This window comes from Numida meleagris, chromosome 9 (assembly GCF_002078875.1).
Source record: "Numida meleagris isolate 19003 breed g44 Domestic line chromosome 9, NumMel1.0, whole genome shotgun sequence".
NCBI classification, from domain to species: Eukaryota; Metazoa; Chordata; class Aves; order Galliformes; family Numididae; genus Numida; species Numida meleagris.
The window spans coordinates 2,282,448-2,299,054 of NC_034417.1; the positions used below are offsets into that span (position 1 = coordinate 2,282,448).

At 43.7% G+C, this 16,607-nt stretch overlaps 1 protein-coding gene across 4 annotated transcripts in view; it reads left to right on the top strand.

The window, feature by feature from the left end:
- Nucleotides 1–16,607, top strand: part of PEAK1 (pseudopodium enriched atypical kinase 1) — a 97,735-nt gene that overhangs the window by 53,967 nt on the left and 27,161 nt on the right. For 3 of the 4 annotated variants that reach the window (XM_021407887.1, XM_021407888.1, XM_021407890.1), the window contains one exon: nt 6,012–9,281. In XM_021407887.1, the coding sequence (XP_021263562.1) occupies nt 6,124–9,281 (3,158 nt within the window). In that variant the 5' untranslated portion in view covers nt 6,012–6,123. Of the gene's footprint in view, nt 1–607; nt 698–6,011; nt 9,282–16,607 lie in introns of all 4 variants that reach the window. The other variant, XM_021407889.1, reaches the window with a different exon arrangement.

The following is a 16,607-nucleotide window of genomic DNA, read 5'->3' on the forward strand; positions in this document are numbered from 1 at the left end:
TAACTGAGAGATAGTACTGAATGAGAAGTTGGAAAAGAAAAGCTCCACACTGTTTTCCTGTTTGTTTCATCCTCTTCTCACAGCAATTTCGCAATGTTCTTTTACAGAACTTTCTTTAGCGGTGATGCTGTTGTACTCTCCATCCGTGGCCTGCCCTTGTATCTCGGCAGCACAGTCCGTGCTGCTGCAGATTGGTTCTGGAGTAAAGTTGGCAGTTGTATACATAGGCTGCTCCAAAAGTAATGCCTCCTGCTTTGTCGCCATGGAATACAAAAAGCAGAATAGCACTGTTTGATAGAGCAAATTCTCAGGCAGAACACACCATTTTTCAGCATAGTCGCCACTATTAGCTGTGCATATCAACCTCTACTGCCACACCACCAACATCCACCTCTGACATCACGGGCTGACATAATAAAATAGGAGGCATTACTTTTGGAGCAGCCCTCATGGTTTACGTTGACCTAAAATTTGGGTTATTACCTCTTCAGTATCCAGCGGAGATTCATTGTTTTCTGTAGATCTGTCATTTTATGGCCTTGAACAGACACCAGTGCACCCAGTTCTGACCAAAAGAAATCATTACATGACACAAACTTTCTTTCAGAACGGAAGCGATGACGATGCGTAGCATTCTGTGGAATCTCCGTCCCGTGGAGTCTGCCAGAGCACACTTCTGGCTTGCTACAACGATCAGGTATTCGCTGAATATCAGCCCACTTTGGGGATAAAACTGTGCTAGTCCATCGTGCCACTGCTTCGCTCTCATTCTTTCCTGGCATACCTGCTGAAAACTGCGTGCTGTGGCTGAACGTGGCGTTGCCCTTCAGAGTCACAAAATTTGGGTCCTGTTTTTTTTTTTATATTCCACCAAATGTTGACTTTGAGTAAGACCTGGAGTCACTGTTCCTGGCTGTAAAATGCACGTTGTTCAATGCTCGTCTGCTTTTGTCAGGTCCTGTGCACTTCTCACATCTTTAAATGCTGATACGTTAGCCTTTATATCCAAACCCTGCTGCGACGCCATACGGCATCTTATATATAGTTTTTGCTTAATTTGAATTCGTTAATAAGTGCCGCAAGGTCATTCAGAGCACAGTGCTCCTGGGCGCTGCCTGCAAGCTGGGGACCCTGACTTCTGGCTGCCGAGCTCTCCATGTTGCTCTCCCTGTACGGAACAGTTGCTGCTGTTAGCTTCACTTGGAATTTGGTTTCCTTTGAAGCTGGACAAAGGATGTAGAATTAGAGAAGGTTCTTTGGTTCTGGGTTGATTTTTTCAGTGTGCTTTGTTTTGTCGGCATGAAGGCAGAAGCAGCCTCATTGGCAGATGTCGTGAGTGTAATGCCAGTTGTCTGTGCTGGCTGCCCGGGCCCGCAGCCTCCCAGGCAGGAGACGGAGTGCAAAGTTGGAGCATTTCAGGCTTTCTCCTCAAGTTTCTTAAGATGTTTTTGATGATGTTTGAATACATAGGTATATATATATCAGACACCGAGAACAACAACTACGATTTCAGTCTTACGATGCTGTTTGTGGTGATCAGTGGCTGTCCAGATCCCTGCAAGCACTTCATGCGCAGCCACAAAGCCGTGGTGGTTTCGTGGTGTACCCGTGCAGAGGAAGCCCGGGCTGGATTCCCCTTGCTGATTTTTCAGTTTGAGGACACACACTTGTCAGTGGTGAGAGCTCGGTGGGTTGTTCGCCAGCAGTACGGTGAGCTGCTGCCTCTTATGGAGGCTCGTCAGCGTGATTCATTGCGCGGCAGAAAAACCATGGGCACATTCTCATGAGCAGGCAGAAGTTAAAGAAACAACAGAAGAGGAAACCTGTACCAAGTATCTACTGATCGAAGAGACCAAGTGATGACATGCACGCTTGTACGTATCGCTCAGTAATATTGCAGGCATTCATTTAAGGGGAGGTTTTGCAGCGTGCAGCATTGAAAACACATGTCTAATAGGTGCCTTCATTTTAATATGCTCATTCATGGAGCAGGCCTGATTAATTAGTGCATGTCACCATCTGGTACTTACTGAGACTATTCATTTTTAAAATGTTGAAATTGTAGGGAATGTTGCACACCAATTAAGTTCCTTTTAATTGGATTATGTTAGTATAAAGTATTACTGGAGAAGGGCTTCATCGTGATTCAGCCGGCATGCGTCTGAGGGAGAGCCACCAGCCTGAAATTACTTAGAACAAAGGGAAAATGCTCGAAATGCGTGTTTATTGCTATCTCTGAGCACTCAGCAAAGATGATGTCAACACGTGAGAGCCACAAAAATACCTCTGCATGTGTGTGTGAGGTTCTGTTCCTGACGGGAGGATGCCTGAGCTGGGGCTGCTTTATTTCTGCACTGTGGCTCCAAACCTGGTGTCCTCTGACTCTGACCTGGGAAGTGAAATACGCTTTGGCATTGCCCTTTGTTTTACAACAACTTAACAGGGCCAGACTGAGCTCTCCTGTGTGCAGCTGCCGAAACAAGTGGCATTGTTTCTCATTCATACACAGAGTGATTTAAGGCTGATAACCTCTCAGTGCTGACCAAGCACCTGGTGAAGGCAGTTCCACGATCTGTGCCGGCTGATGTGCCAGTGCCACGGCAGGAGCTGAACCTGTCTGTGTGTGTGTGCTCGTTCCTGGCACCGAGTGGCTTGGTCAGTGTCAGCTGCTGAACGTCATCGTGCTGCTGTTTCTGGGTAAAAGTTTGCGAGTACCTGTGTTTATCAGCTTCAACAAAAAGCTTTGAAATGCAGGGTGACACATGCAGATGCACTGCGTATTTGCCGTTAACGCTTTAGAAGCCTAATGCTGTTTCATATTGAACATCTGAGGGATCTTTTTTGCTTTCACTTTCTGGAGACTGAATGTCTCCCCGTGAGTTCTGTCCCCCCAAACAACGCGTTTCGGAGCAGCCCGCAGCTCTGCAGCGTGCACATTCCCACCCCTCAGCCATGGGAAGGGCTGCCATCGCAGCAGGAAGATACCGGGAGCACCGTGGAGCTCAGGAGGCCTCACGTGGGACTGCCTGGATCTCCTCGTGCCCTTCTTGGTTTTGAGGAGTAGGGTGGAGACGAACCATGTCGGGATATCACGGCCGAGGAACGTTTTGTCATGCATTTGTGTGTGTTCTCATTGCCTTCCGCGGGCTCTGCTGCCCCCTGCCCAGCTGCAGCTGTTAGCAGCCTCAGAAGCCATACCCTGAACGTGTGGAGAATGTTACTGCCTTTATTGATATTGAAAGGAGATCTCATTCATTTCACTCACAGCCCCTCGCACCGTCATTATCACTCGTAGCAGTGATTCTGTCGTTGGAACAGAAGCGCATTGTTCCTCTTTAAAGGGAGAGGAAAGCACCAGAAAAAAAATGTCTGCAGTTGTACATCAGTGAAGAACCTGCCAGAATTGTTGTCAGAGTGCAGTACCTCTTTACACCTATAAGGTCCCTACGACCCTGATCCATAATAGCACAGGAGCGCTTCTGGTTTCAAAGTGTGAAAAGAGCCCAGTGCTGGAATTCTTTTGTTTGTTGGTTTTTCTTTTCGTGTGTTTTTTTTTGTTGTTGTTTGTTTGTTTTGCTTAGCAGACATTTCCTCTTGTCTGACGGTGCACGTTGCCTCTTTGCTGCAGCTGCAGGCAGTGGCAGAGCACCTCTCAGGAGCTGCTCGTCCTGGAACCCCACCTGGAGCAGGCGGTAGCTCCTGCCTCTTCCACCCCCTGCATCAGGAGTCACCTTAGAGCACACGGCTGCGTTCAGTCCATCCCCATTTGGTGCTGAAGTGCAAGAGATCTGAAAGATCTAACGTGGCTTATGTAACTCCTGCGACATGTCTGCGCTGACACACACACGTGGAGTTCACATCATGCCTTCTACATAGCACTGATGTGGAGGACAGGAAAGCTGATCCCTATCAGCATCTCTGAGCAAATGGGAATGTGTACGGCCAGCAGGAAAACATGAGAAAAATGTCCATGAGGGTGTGCAATACTACAGTGCTTTCTCATTTTGCCCAATGTTATTAGCAGAAAAAACATTGCCTAGAAGGCCATAAAACTGCCTGTGTTGTGATAGCATTGCAGAGCAAGTGCAATTCGTGCCATTTCTGAGAAATAATATTACCCTTTAAAGCGTAAAAACCATGCTCACATGCACTAATCTTTTTGTTTAAATGGCCTGTTCGGAGATTTTCTGCAACGGGGAAATATATTTTCCAAGAAAATGTTCCAATTAGTGTAACTTTTCTCCTTTTATTTGTTAAATACATGAGAAGAAGGAGTTAACTGGGGTATAAAATTCTGGTATTCTCTCTCTTGTGTTTTAGCAGAATTACTTCTTAATGCAGTTTTTCTGGTTGTGGTACACAGGCTTGCAAGGTGCTGAGCCAACAGATCTGCAGAGAGCAGAGCAGTGCAGAGGCATTTTACTCAGCACATCGATAAAACAGGGGCTGAAGTTTGGGCAGAGCTCGATCTGGCGGGCTTTCTGTGTTAGGTCATGCAGAGAACGATTTGGCACTGACTTTTTGGGCGAAAACTGTGTCTGGAAACATATTTAGTGGACGTATGAAATATGATGGGGGTGGTGGCATGTGTCTGAGGGCGCTGTGCTGCCATACAGTTGTATTGCAGCCCCATCTGGCGTCGGAACAGCAGCGCAGAGCAGCCCTGTGCCAAATCACGGCGCGACGCGAGGAGACTGGCAAAGTCACGCCAGTGTCAGGGTGACACACGGCTCTGATTGTTCACTGCCTTCATGAGACCAGTTGTGGCCATGGAGAGTGCAGCAGCGCTGTCCCGCTGCCCGCTGGCTAGCCCCCGGCTGTGGAGAAAGCTGCGTCTTTAATTGTGTGCTTACTATCATGCTTTCAATGTACCGGTGTGATCAGCAAGTTTGTTCTCACCGAAGCATGTAAAAATATAAAATCATTGGTTTTTCAGTGCCTGTGCTTCAAGAAGCAGCAGCAGACAGGGATTCTTTCACCTCAGTAAAATGTCTCCCATCGTGTTTGAGTTATGCAACAATGAGGAAGAGACCAGACTTGTGGCTTTGGCTTTGAGGGCTTAAAGTCTTCAGGCATTAATTCATAAATTCTCACAGCCAGGATGCTCCGATGGCTGTAAAATGTAACAGTCGTGTTCAATTTTCCCTTCAGGCTGATGGTGTGAGGAAATAAGAGAAGCAGGAGAACTCACTTGGAAATGAATTTACAATTGTATTTCAGTTGTTAATTTGGAGAGGGTGGGGAGGGGTGTTAGGTGGAAAAACTACATGTGAAACAAATGACAGACTAAAAATTCGTGGCTTTGTTTGGAGGTTGTAGGAATGTTTTATTGCCGGTGTTGCAAGCTAAAGGAGAATAAGCAGTGACTTTCCAGAAAGATTGCCCCAGCATTTCTTTATCTGATTTTCCAGCACGGCACTCCAGGCTGTCTTGTCAAGCAAAGCATCTGTCCAGTTATAATTCGACTCTGCTGAAAAAAGAAGTGCTAAAATGGCTGAGTTTGGAATTGCTCAGACATATTTTGCCACTTAAGTTGAGCTCATTCACATTTGAAGCTAAAACAATCTAAATTGCATTTGAGAATAAAACATATTATTACTTTCTTGTGCCATATTTAAATGGTTATGTTGGAGGCAATTTGCACTAATCCTTGGTTTTATGTCCTCTTCCCAGCATTTGATTTATTGTGTAAAAAATAAAGGTCAATGGTCCTGAACTTGTCAAGAGAATTACTCTGCGTTCTCAGTCATTGCCATTTCTCTCTTTCTGTGCTCTGTGTAATGCAGGACTTAGCTGCCAAAGTTTTAATTCTTTATGTCTGAGAAGAATGATAATTGCGACTTTTTTTTTTGCATTTCATCGAAGCGGTTTTGTAAATTTAAGTAAAAAGAGCTAAGATCAGCAAAAGGCTACTGGGTTATTCTGAGTCGCCGTTCTCCACGTTTAGAAAAAGTAAATATAACGATCCACCTGTTTTACCCATCTTGTCCCCATTCTCTCTCGTGTTTCAGAATGATCGCTGCACAGAACAGTAGCCATACCAGGTGAACAGAGTGGAAAGATACGGACGAAGCTCCTACCATGCACTGAGCAGCACGGCATCAAGCGCAGAGTGCTGGGAAAATGTCTGCTTGCAACACCTTCACTGAACACGTCTGGAAACCTGGTGAATGTAAGAACTGCTTTAAGCCAAAAAGCTTGCATCAGCTACCCCCGGTATCTGAAAAAAAAAACCCATCACATGACAATCTGAAAACCAATGCAAACCAAAGTAACAGCCAGCGTGGTAGAAATACGGGAAGTTTCCGACCGCCTGTGGCAAAGAAACCCACGATAGCTGTGAAGCCCACCATGATGGTAGCAGATGGGCAAGGCCTGTGTGGCGAAATCGGCCCAGCGGATCATGGTGAGAATAAATCGGTGCCCACAGGTTGGAACCGAAACAAAGCTGTCTTGCACAAAAAACCACTGAACAATAATAACGAAGATGAAATTGAAGGCTACAGCCATGTTCCTAGGCCTTACGGCAACAATGACGGCGTAGGTAAGATACCAAATAATAATAATAATGGACTGACAGAAGTTTTGAAGGAGATCGCAGGTTTGGATACCGCACCTCAGCTGACTGGAAGTGAAATGAACTCGCGAGAAACCTTCTTGGGAAGAATAAATAATTGTTATAAAAGATCATTAGAAAGAAAGATTCCTCCAAGCTGCATGATGGGTGGAATGAAGGATTCGCACAGTAAGCATGTCATTCTGAGTGGAAGCACTGAGGTAATAAGTAATGAAGGCGGACGTTTCTGTTACCCAGAATTCTCTAGTGGAGATGAGAGTGAAGATGACGCGTTTTTTGGCAGCATGCAAGAAGAGCACGAGAGCTGGGATGAAAGTGATGAAGAATTGCTAGCAATGGAAATTCGCATGAGGGGCCAACCTCGCTTTGCTAATTTTAGAGCTAACACTCTGTCTCCTGTTCCGTTCTGTGTTGACAAAAAATGGAATACTGTGCCTCTTAGAAACAAGTCTCTGCAGCGGATCTGTGCTGTAGATTATGACGACAGTTACGATGAAATTTTAAATGGTTATGGGGAAGAGACTGTGATTCTGTATGGGCAAGAGAGCATGCAGAGCATGGTATCTTCCGATTCTACATCTCCTGATTCTTCTTTGACAGAAGAGTCTCGTTCTGGAACAACCAGCAGTTCTTCACAGAAGCTCTGCAATGGAGGATTATCTCCTAGTACTCCCCAGGACATCAAATTGATTGAACCAGAATATGAAAGTCTCTGTGATAGTCAACAAGTGAAGGATGTGTCAAAAGCTTCCAGGAATGTTCCAAAGAGTCTGGAAACCCACAAGGCTGTCCTTGCTCTTCGACTGGAAGAGAAGGATGGGAAAATTGCTGTGCAGACTGACAAACAAGAGAACAAAAGTTCTTCAGATGTTAGCGGTCAAGCAGTAACTATAAATTTGGTGCCTGTGGAAGAGCAAGCTAAACCTTACAGAGTGGTCAATATGGAACAGCCAGTTTGCAAGCCATATACCGTAGTGGATGTATCAGCAGCCATGACTAATGAATGTAAGGAGGGTCAGACTGAAACCTCAGAAGCCAAAAATACATCATCTAACCCAAGTTCACCAGTAACCCCAGGCACACCTATTACATCCTCTGCAGCATCACCTGCACGAGTCAATGCTAATCTGAAAAAATCCAGTGCAATCAGATATCAAGAAGTGTGGACTTCTAGTACTAGTCCAAGACAGAAGATACCGAAGGTGGAGTTAATTGCTAACAGCTCTGGACCTTCTGTTCCTCCCAGGAAGACAAGCCACAAGTCAGCTCCTACTTCGCCTACAGCTACAAACCTTTCTTCTAAAACTATCCCAGTTAAGTCTCCCAATTTATCTGAGATCAAGTTCAACAGCTACAATAATGCTGGCATGCCACCTTTCCCCATTATCATTCATGACGAGCCCACTTATGCTAAGAGTTCCAAAAACGCCATTAAAGTTCCGATCGTAATCAATCCAAATGCGTATGATAACCTGGCTATCTACAAGAGTTTTCTAGGGACCAGTGGAGAACTGTCCATCAAAGATAAAACTACCAGTGTAATAAGTCACACGTATGAAGAAATAGAAACAGAAAGCAAAATGACTGAAGCCATAGGAGGCAAAGCCACGGAATTTTCGCAGGCGAAGGCAGTGACCAATAGCACTGAACGTAGGCTTGGTTCTGTGGCTCAGAAGGTGCAAGAGTTTAACAGCTGTCTCGGTAAAAGTCAGATATCACCACAGAGAAGTCACAGTTCTGACCACAGCTCCCCATCGAGAATTCAGAAGACAACACAAGAGCCTGCAGACGTGACGCCGGAGGCTTCTGCTACCACTGGCAGCAGCGGCAGAGAGAATGCAAGCACAGTGCTTTCACAGATCGTGGCTTCCATCCAGCCCCCGCAGTCTCCTCCAGAAACGCCGCAGGCTGGACCCAAGTCTTGCAGCGCAGAAGAGCTGTATTGCTTACCTCCTGATGCAGATGCTGCTAAAAACACCCTAGTACGGCCTAAATCTCTGTTTACATCACAGTCTGAAATAGAGTCATCCAAGACCACGGAAAACACTGCCGTTAAAACGCAGAAAGACACAGCTTCACAGCCAGCTGCCACCAATTCTCCAAAGCCAGTGAGAGGCACCCCAAGTACCACAAGTCCCAAAACAGAACAAGCACCACCATTTCCTCCTCCGCGGTCCACGTCCTCACCCTATCATGCAAGTAATCTGCTGCAAAGGCATTTCAGCAATTGGGCCAAGCCCAACAGTCCCACCAGGTCGACAGAGGCAGAGTCGATCCTGCACTCAGAAGTTCGGCGAGCTGCCGATGCTAAGCCCAAACGCTGGATTTCATTTAAGAGCTTCTTCCGCCGCAGAAAAACCGATGATGAGGAAGACAGAGAGAAAGAAAGAGAGAAAGGGAAATTGGTGGGTCTCGATGGAACTGTGATACACATGCTCCCCCCTCCTCCGGTTCAACGTCATCACTGGTTCAGTGAGGCAAAATCGGACTCCAGTGAGAAGCCATCGATTGTTTTCATGTATAGATGTGAACCAACACAAACCGAACCAAAGGTTGACCATCAATACAAGAGTGGAGTGGAGTCTGCTATTGCAGATGTACTTGCAAAAGACAAAGGAGAAACACAGGAGAAGTCTCCAGAGAGCTCTGAGCCGAAAATAACGAGCCATCCATCACCACCTCAGATTCTGAAGAAAATCCCCAGGTAACCGTCCTTTCCTTTTTACTCATTCAGTTGTAAACTGTACTGTGTATGCTAGCAAAAAGGGAAGAAATGAGGAGTTTTATTACATTGTGTATATTTCTCAAGACATATTTATTTTAGGTATCTTAAAGCATATTCTAAAAATCTTTGCATGATATCGGTTATCAGTAAGAAAAAAAATACTAGGAACAGTCCCTACTGTTTGGTGTTCGTGTTTGCAGGTCTGTTAATTCATTGTGATAGCCATGTTGCATTGAATCAGTTACATTTTCCTGAATTTCTAGTTAAAAAAATAGTTCTTATCTTACAGAAAAGCTAAAGAATTCCTCTGCAGAAATAGAAGGCAACTATTGAAAAGAAAATTAGAGATTAAAAGCTCTGTGACACATAAAAGGTGGTGTGCTATCTTTATCTCACATACCCACATTAACAAGAGATGCTAATTAACTTGATACTACATTGCAACATCTCTGCCATGCTCCAGAAATAAGCCATGGGAAAAGTAATTGTAGAAGGAAATTATCTATAAAATAAGCAGTCTACCTTTTGTAAGGCCTTTAGCATTTAATATACTTTGCCTCCCAGCAGTGCTGGATTCAGCAGGGCCCACTGCTTCTTTTATGCCCAACAGTTTTGTTCAGTGATGCCTTTTGGAATTTTTTTTAAATCATTATTTACTAAAATTATTTTTTGTTTTGTTTTCTTTGAGAGTGTTTGATCAGGTTATTTATTTTACTCCTATCAATTCCTGGTATTTTGCTCCTATCAATTCCTGCTATTTGAATGGCTTAGGCTGTGGTTTGTTCCCCTATCAAAGATACACATGCTTTTTTGGTTGTGTCAGGACATGACACAGATGAGAACGTTTCCAGATACTCGTTGTTTCCAGCACATCACAGAGTTCTCGCAGTGCATGGCCATGCAAAACTTGGTGGGGTGGGAGGTGCTTGTTGCAGTCCGTCGCGTGGGCGTACTTTGGGTTTCACAGAGTGGCAGGCCGCAGCCATGGATGTATTAGACCAGGTCTTCCGAAGTTAGTGACTATACAAACCAATTCCAGAGTAACTTCAAATTTGCATTATTCATTGAAGCAATAGCCTAATGGTAGGAAGTGGAAAATTCTCTAAACTTTGTGACTTACGTGCGTGAGCCTCACAAAATGCATAGTGGCAGTGCCTTTTTGTGGTTTTTCCTCCTTTACTGTCTTGTCTGTTAAAGAAAATTACAGTGACTTTTAGTTAAAATGGTTTTTTTAATTGACTTAAGCTAACAGAAGTCCCTGTGTGAGCATAGTTTACTTCAGCTTACTATAAGCTGATCATTGCTTGCCTTGAAGTAAAATAAGTCTTAACTGACCAGGAGTGACCACGCATCAAGCAGAGTTAAATCTCTTTTTAGATCACATCTTGGGAAGAGCAGTATGGCATCCTCGTGGAGTGCAGGACTGCTTTTAGATTGCTTGCCTTTTGTCAGACCTGGAAAGCCTTGGGGTTTGTAGTGCAAGGTGGTGATAAAGGTTTAGCGTAGTGTGATATAAAGCTGGATTCTGTAGATTTAAATTTGAAGCAATTGCCCCAAATACAGTGCATGCTATAGTTTAAGGCTGAAAACAATGAAGAACATACCCAGGGCTGGAATCACTCTTCACAGGAGTGTAATGTACGTTAAACTAAATGGGGAGAAATAAGCAGCTTTAGAGAACCAGTTGAATCGGAGAAGTTTGTGCCCTCAGTTGTCCCTGTAGAGAAACCCACTTTTTCCATTATCTTCTGGAAGAAGTGGCTGTGTGTCAGCATCATGTCAGCAGCATTACCAAATCCATTGCCATCACCAGGTGCACTTGCTTCCGTGTGCTGCCACAATAGTTTGCATGGTCACTTCTGGTGAACAGACTGGGGAGGTGACCCAAGGAAACGTACTGCTTTTCTCAGTGGTAACCTGCAGGAGAAGACTACTGGCTGCACGCACTGCTGGCACCTGTTCTTAGACCACCCTAGAGATGGTGCTGTTCTCCTGTTCTGTGCTTTTGGACTTAGCGGAGTCCCTTTGACCGTATACTATTGAAGGCAGGTGGTCATTCTGTCCTATCTTATTCCAAAAAGTAGTTTTACTTTTCATTTTTCTGCAAGCCATGGTGATATAGGCAAAAAGCAATTTTCCCTGGTGGAATTCAGGATTTTCCAAACGTTGGAATGGAAATGTCTTCTTTCTAATTACATTGTTCTGTGCTTTCAAAAAGGAAATACTCTGAGATACTGCAAAATTGTTAGTACACTGGATGTCTTTAGTTCCAGTTATTTTTTTGTTAGCTTGATGAATTTTTAATGCTATTGCAAAGACAGAGAAACCTAATACTGCCAAAAAAATAAGGAATTCTGTTTAAGAGTTTTGACGTCTCTTTTGAATATTCCAGTAGGTAAGGATCAGGGTTGTCAACTTCCATTTTCGCACACACAGGAGACTTAACAGATGATGCTGTACTTGTTTTGTGTTAACTCATCAGATGTTTGTAAAAGGCTAGTGTTAATTCAGACCAAGATATGTGTATGGAAAAGATGTTTAAAATTTTTGGTTAAGCTTGCAGAGGCTTAGAGGGAAATGGAAGGTATGAAGATAGCAATCAACAAACGTGACACGTTTCTGAGAATGCCAACAACAGTAAACTCACTGAAAAAAACAAACTGATGGCCTGGAAAATAAGATAAGCTTTAAAAATGTCAAATTACTGGGGGGTCTTGAAAGCAAATTAAATAAATATACAATATTTCCTTACTTTTCAATGGATTACAAAGCTGGTAGAGATTGATAAGATAACCACAAAGCAGGTCTGTCTGGAGGTATTTAAAGTTATCACCAAGAAAAGTCATTTCATCCTTTGAACAGCACTGGCAAAATACAAAGAAATGAAAGAACTTGGTACAGTTTTATCCACAAGGTAGTTTTTCTGTATCAAGCCAGGCTGTGTATAGGGTGGCTCCAAAGGAGAAGGCAAATGCTAATGTCATACCTGTACCAAAAAATTGTAGATGGATTAGATTTTGCTAAAAATCAACAGTCACATCAGCCACGTTGGAATGGAATGGAAATCAGGTGTTCTCAGACCTCTTGTGGGGCTTTTTCTTTCTTGTGAAGCAGATGTACTCAGGCAAAAGCTATCACTGACCTCAAAAAGGATAACAGGACAACGTTTGTGGCCTAAGCGTTGTAAGTGATGGAGGTGGAATCCACACAGAAGTTTGAAAAACAAAGCCATCTTTCTGTTTCTTCAAAGGCTTTATTATCTAGTGGATCGGAACCTCGCTGTGGGAGTTTCCCGAGATAAAGTTTCTTCTCTCATTGAGAGATCATTGCTTACACCCAGCTTTTTAGATTGAGCCATTTCCTAAAAGAAAATTGCAGCTCTGCCTTCTGATTCTTCCTTTCCTATCTTCATAAACCATGTCAGAACTGAACGAAAATCGTTCAACACTGTTTGTGGATTGCAGCATCTTGTAAATCGAGGTGCAAGTGAATTGTGTGCAGCCATTTCCATTCCAGTTCTGTATTAAGCTGAGTAGTTTCCTTTCACTGCTACAAGTCACTCCTGACTTTCCTTTATAGTCTCTTTGGGCCAGAGTTGGATAAACTAAAGATAAAACTGTACATTTACTGAAATATTTCGTGTAGTGAGGTCTGTATATTCTTTCCATTCTGGTCTAGGTAAGAAAGCATTTCTTCATAGCTGAAGTTGGGATTACTAACCTAATTCCTAAAATGATGGTAACTTTGTCAAAAGGATTTGGAACTAGGTTAACGATCAACAGACGTAAGTTTTCTTGTCCCACAGCTACAAAAGACCTCTATCGTTGTTATTTCTTCCAAAATGAGTGAAATGCCTATTATGTCTATAGGTGTATATGTTTTGAATGTTTTCCTTGAAAAGCATATTTCTACGTCAACAATTTGGGTTCCTTTAAGGCTATTTTTTGATGAAAATAGCCTGTGGGAATTTTACTGGGCATTTTAATGAGTCCTATAGGTATCAGAGGACAATGAGTGATCCTTAGATGCTTTTTGATGTGCTGATTGCATTGAGGTTGCTGAATACTGTTCAAACTGTTTGCTTTAGATTACAGTAAGCCACTGTTACACCAACAGTCTGAAGTAGGAATCGAATTTCCACATTTATGTAGTTGAGGAAGACAACTCTAATGATCACCAAGACTTAAAGGGCCCCATACGGGTTAGCTCTTCCGTAAGTTTTTAGCTGCTTTTGTTCCTCCACTGTTAAGTAAGGAAAAAAATAAAAGTAACTGGGATGGTAGGCTGTACCATACCACGCATCATCTGCGGCCTGGACCTTGTGAAGCTGAACAGCACTGGGAATAGAGCTTACATGTAGACTCGCTTGATTTAGTGGATCAGGAGCCAGGAAATGTAACAGATTACGCAGAAAAAGCACAACTGGAATTTCTGGTCTTCAAAAATGTAGTCCTATATTAAGCTGCAGAGATGGGCAGGAATAATCAGCACTATCACATCCCATTTTCTCATTATCATTGAGCCGGTCCTGCAGATTCCACAGATGATTCAGAAACTACTCAAGAAGAAAGCACGATTTTAAAATCAGAGTAGGTCTGTATTTAAAACTTGCAAGGACTTCTTCCCCGTTTTGCAGGACCTCTTGTACTGGTGTTAAGGAAACGTTCTCACCTGAGTCCAAAACCTTTTATGTGTAGCTTGCATAAATGGGTGGGGAGAGTTCACGGATGCTTTTGCTGAAAGTTCCTTCTTGAGCAAGTCTACTGAAATTGAAAAAAAATTTCTACCCAGAAATTTCAGGTGGAATTGACAACTCTGCCTTCATCATGAATCTACCTTAATTTGCTTTTCTCTAGTTATCAGCAAGGTGTTTTTTTTTCTTTAGTCAAGAGCCCAGCAATGCTTTTTAAAGAGTATTCACCACCTATCTCACCTTGCTTCATCAGGGATAAACTGTTGGGAGATTTTCCTCCAGAACATTTCCATAAGCCAACTGAATCAGAAATTATGTATGTTCATTAAGTGAGTAGTGAGGTGAAGTTTTATTTGAAGAAGATCTGTAAATGCTGAGAACAGTTAAAGAACCAAGTGGAAAGGATTTTATTCTTCAACATCTTTATCAATGACATAGACAGTGGGACTGAGTGCACCCTGAGCGAGTTTGCAGATGACACCAAGCTGTGTGGTGCAGTTGACTCAACAGAAGGAAGGGAAGCCATCAAGAGGGGCCTGGACAGGCTTGAAAAGTGGGTCCATGTGAATCAAATGAGGTTTAACAAGGCCAAGTGCAAGGTACTGTGCTTGGGCTGGGACAATCCCAGGTATGAGTACAGACTAGGAGAAGAACTCATTGAAAGCAGCACTGCTGAGAGGGACTTGGGGGTCCTGATGGACATGAGCCAGCAGTGTGCTCCTGCAGCCTGGAAGGCCAGCGGTATCCTGGGCTGCATCAAAAGGGGGTGGCAGCAGGGAGAGGGAGGGGATTTCCCTCCTTTACTTCACCCTTTTAAGGCCCCATCTGAGTACTGCATCCAGGTCTGGGGCCCCCAGCACAAGAAAGGTGCAGAGCTGTTGGAGCGAGTCCAAAGGAAGGTCACAAAGATGATCATGGGGCTGGAGCACCTCTCCTATGAAGAAGAGTTGAGCAACCTGGGTTTGCTTAGCTTGGAGAATAGAAAGCTCTAGGTAGACCTCACTGAGGCCTTCCAGTACTTGAAAGACACTTATGAGTGGCAGGGGGACTGACTTTTTACAACGTCTGATGGTGACAGAACAAAGGGGAATGGCTTTGAGCTCAAAGAGGGTAGATTTAGGTTAGATGCTAGGAAGAAATTTTTTACTCAGAGGTTGATGAGGCGCTGGAACAGGCTGCCCAGATTGCTTGTGGGTGCCACATCTTTGGAGCCATTCAAAGCCAGGTTGGGTGGGATCCTGGGCAGCCTGGTCTAGTGGTTGGCAACCCTGCCTATGGCAAGGAGATTGCTACTGGGTGATCTGTAAGGTCCCTTCCAATCTAAGCCATTCTATGATTATCATTCATTATTTTACAAATTTTGATTAAGAAATGGCAAATCGTATATTATTGTTCTTAACTCCTCTCATACAGTCTGTAAAGTGGAAAGACTGAAAACGTGAAAATGGCCGAAGATGATTTTTGTAATGCACAGTTAATCTGTGGAACTCATTGCCTTTGAGTTTCACTGACATTAAAGAGCTTAGCAGGACGTCTCTACTGGATTAGGAAATGTATTCCCATTATCCATGCAAACACTGCGTTACAAAGACTTTTAAAAATAACAATAAATAAGCACCAATTCTCATGCTTCAGGAATAAGCTAACTTCTACATAATAAGAATTGGGAATAAACTTTATGGCTTAGCTATTGCAGATTGCCAGTTGTAAAGCTTCTTTTGCTTTCCTCTTAAGTTACTCTGGCTGCCAAATGGAAGTGATGAAAAACTGTAGTGCATGAGCCACTGGAAGGGATTTTGTGTACCCGTAGAGGACTGATTTGCAGAGATAAAGTGGAATGTGCTCGAATGGAGGTTTCGTTGTAAGGTGGCCTTTGACCACCCCCGAACCATTAACCTCTCTGTGTTTTTCCTCAAGCGTTAATCAGTAAATTTGGTGGCTTTGGTTTAGCTTTGTTAGCTTAAAACTGCTAAGGTCTGAGGGGGCCTCAAAAGGATCTCCTTGAAACTGTGTCTACAGTTCTACAGACATGTTGCGTAAAACTAAGTCATCTTTCTTGTTGGGCTCTCTCGTCTCAAACGGTGTGAGTACAGTGGACTGTTGCTTTGCTAATGTCCATTGGGAAGGAGTGGACAGCAAAATAATTTGAGTCTCAGCCGAGTCTAGGGCCACATCAACTCTTTTCTGTGCTTCTGTCACTAATTTCTGCCGCTTGGACACAAGAGCTGCCTTATGCAGCACTGTTGTCCCTCAGCTTGACCTCCTGATCTGACCCAAGTCCACAAGTCTCAGAATCGCTGACTTCTTTATCTGCCTCATATTCATTGCTGTTTATTATTCTCTCTGATGGAGAAGGCATGCAGCGAACAGAGCAAAATGTGGGTCACACCATAGCTGCAATGCCACCATCCCTGTAAAAAATAACACGTTTACTGTTCCCAGAAGACTGAGGCAGGTTAGACCACATCATCTTGCAGAAACAAGAGCACGATAAGCGGAGGGAAGAAGCAGAGGCATTTGACCCTGCAGGAAGCTGCTTTTAAAACAATTTTGAGCTTGCACACGTGCAAATCTCGAGTATATGATTTCAGTAGTGTGCTATCTCAAGGGCA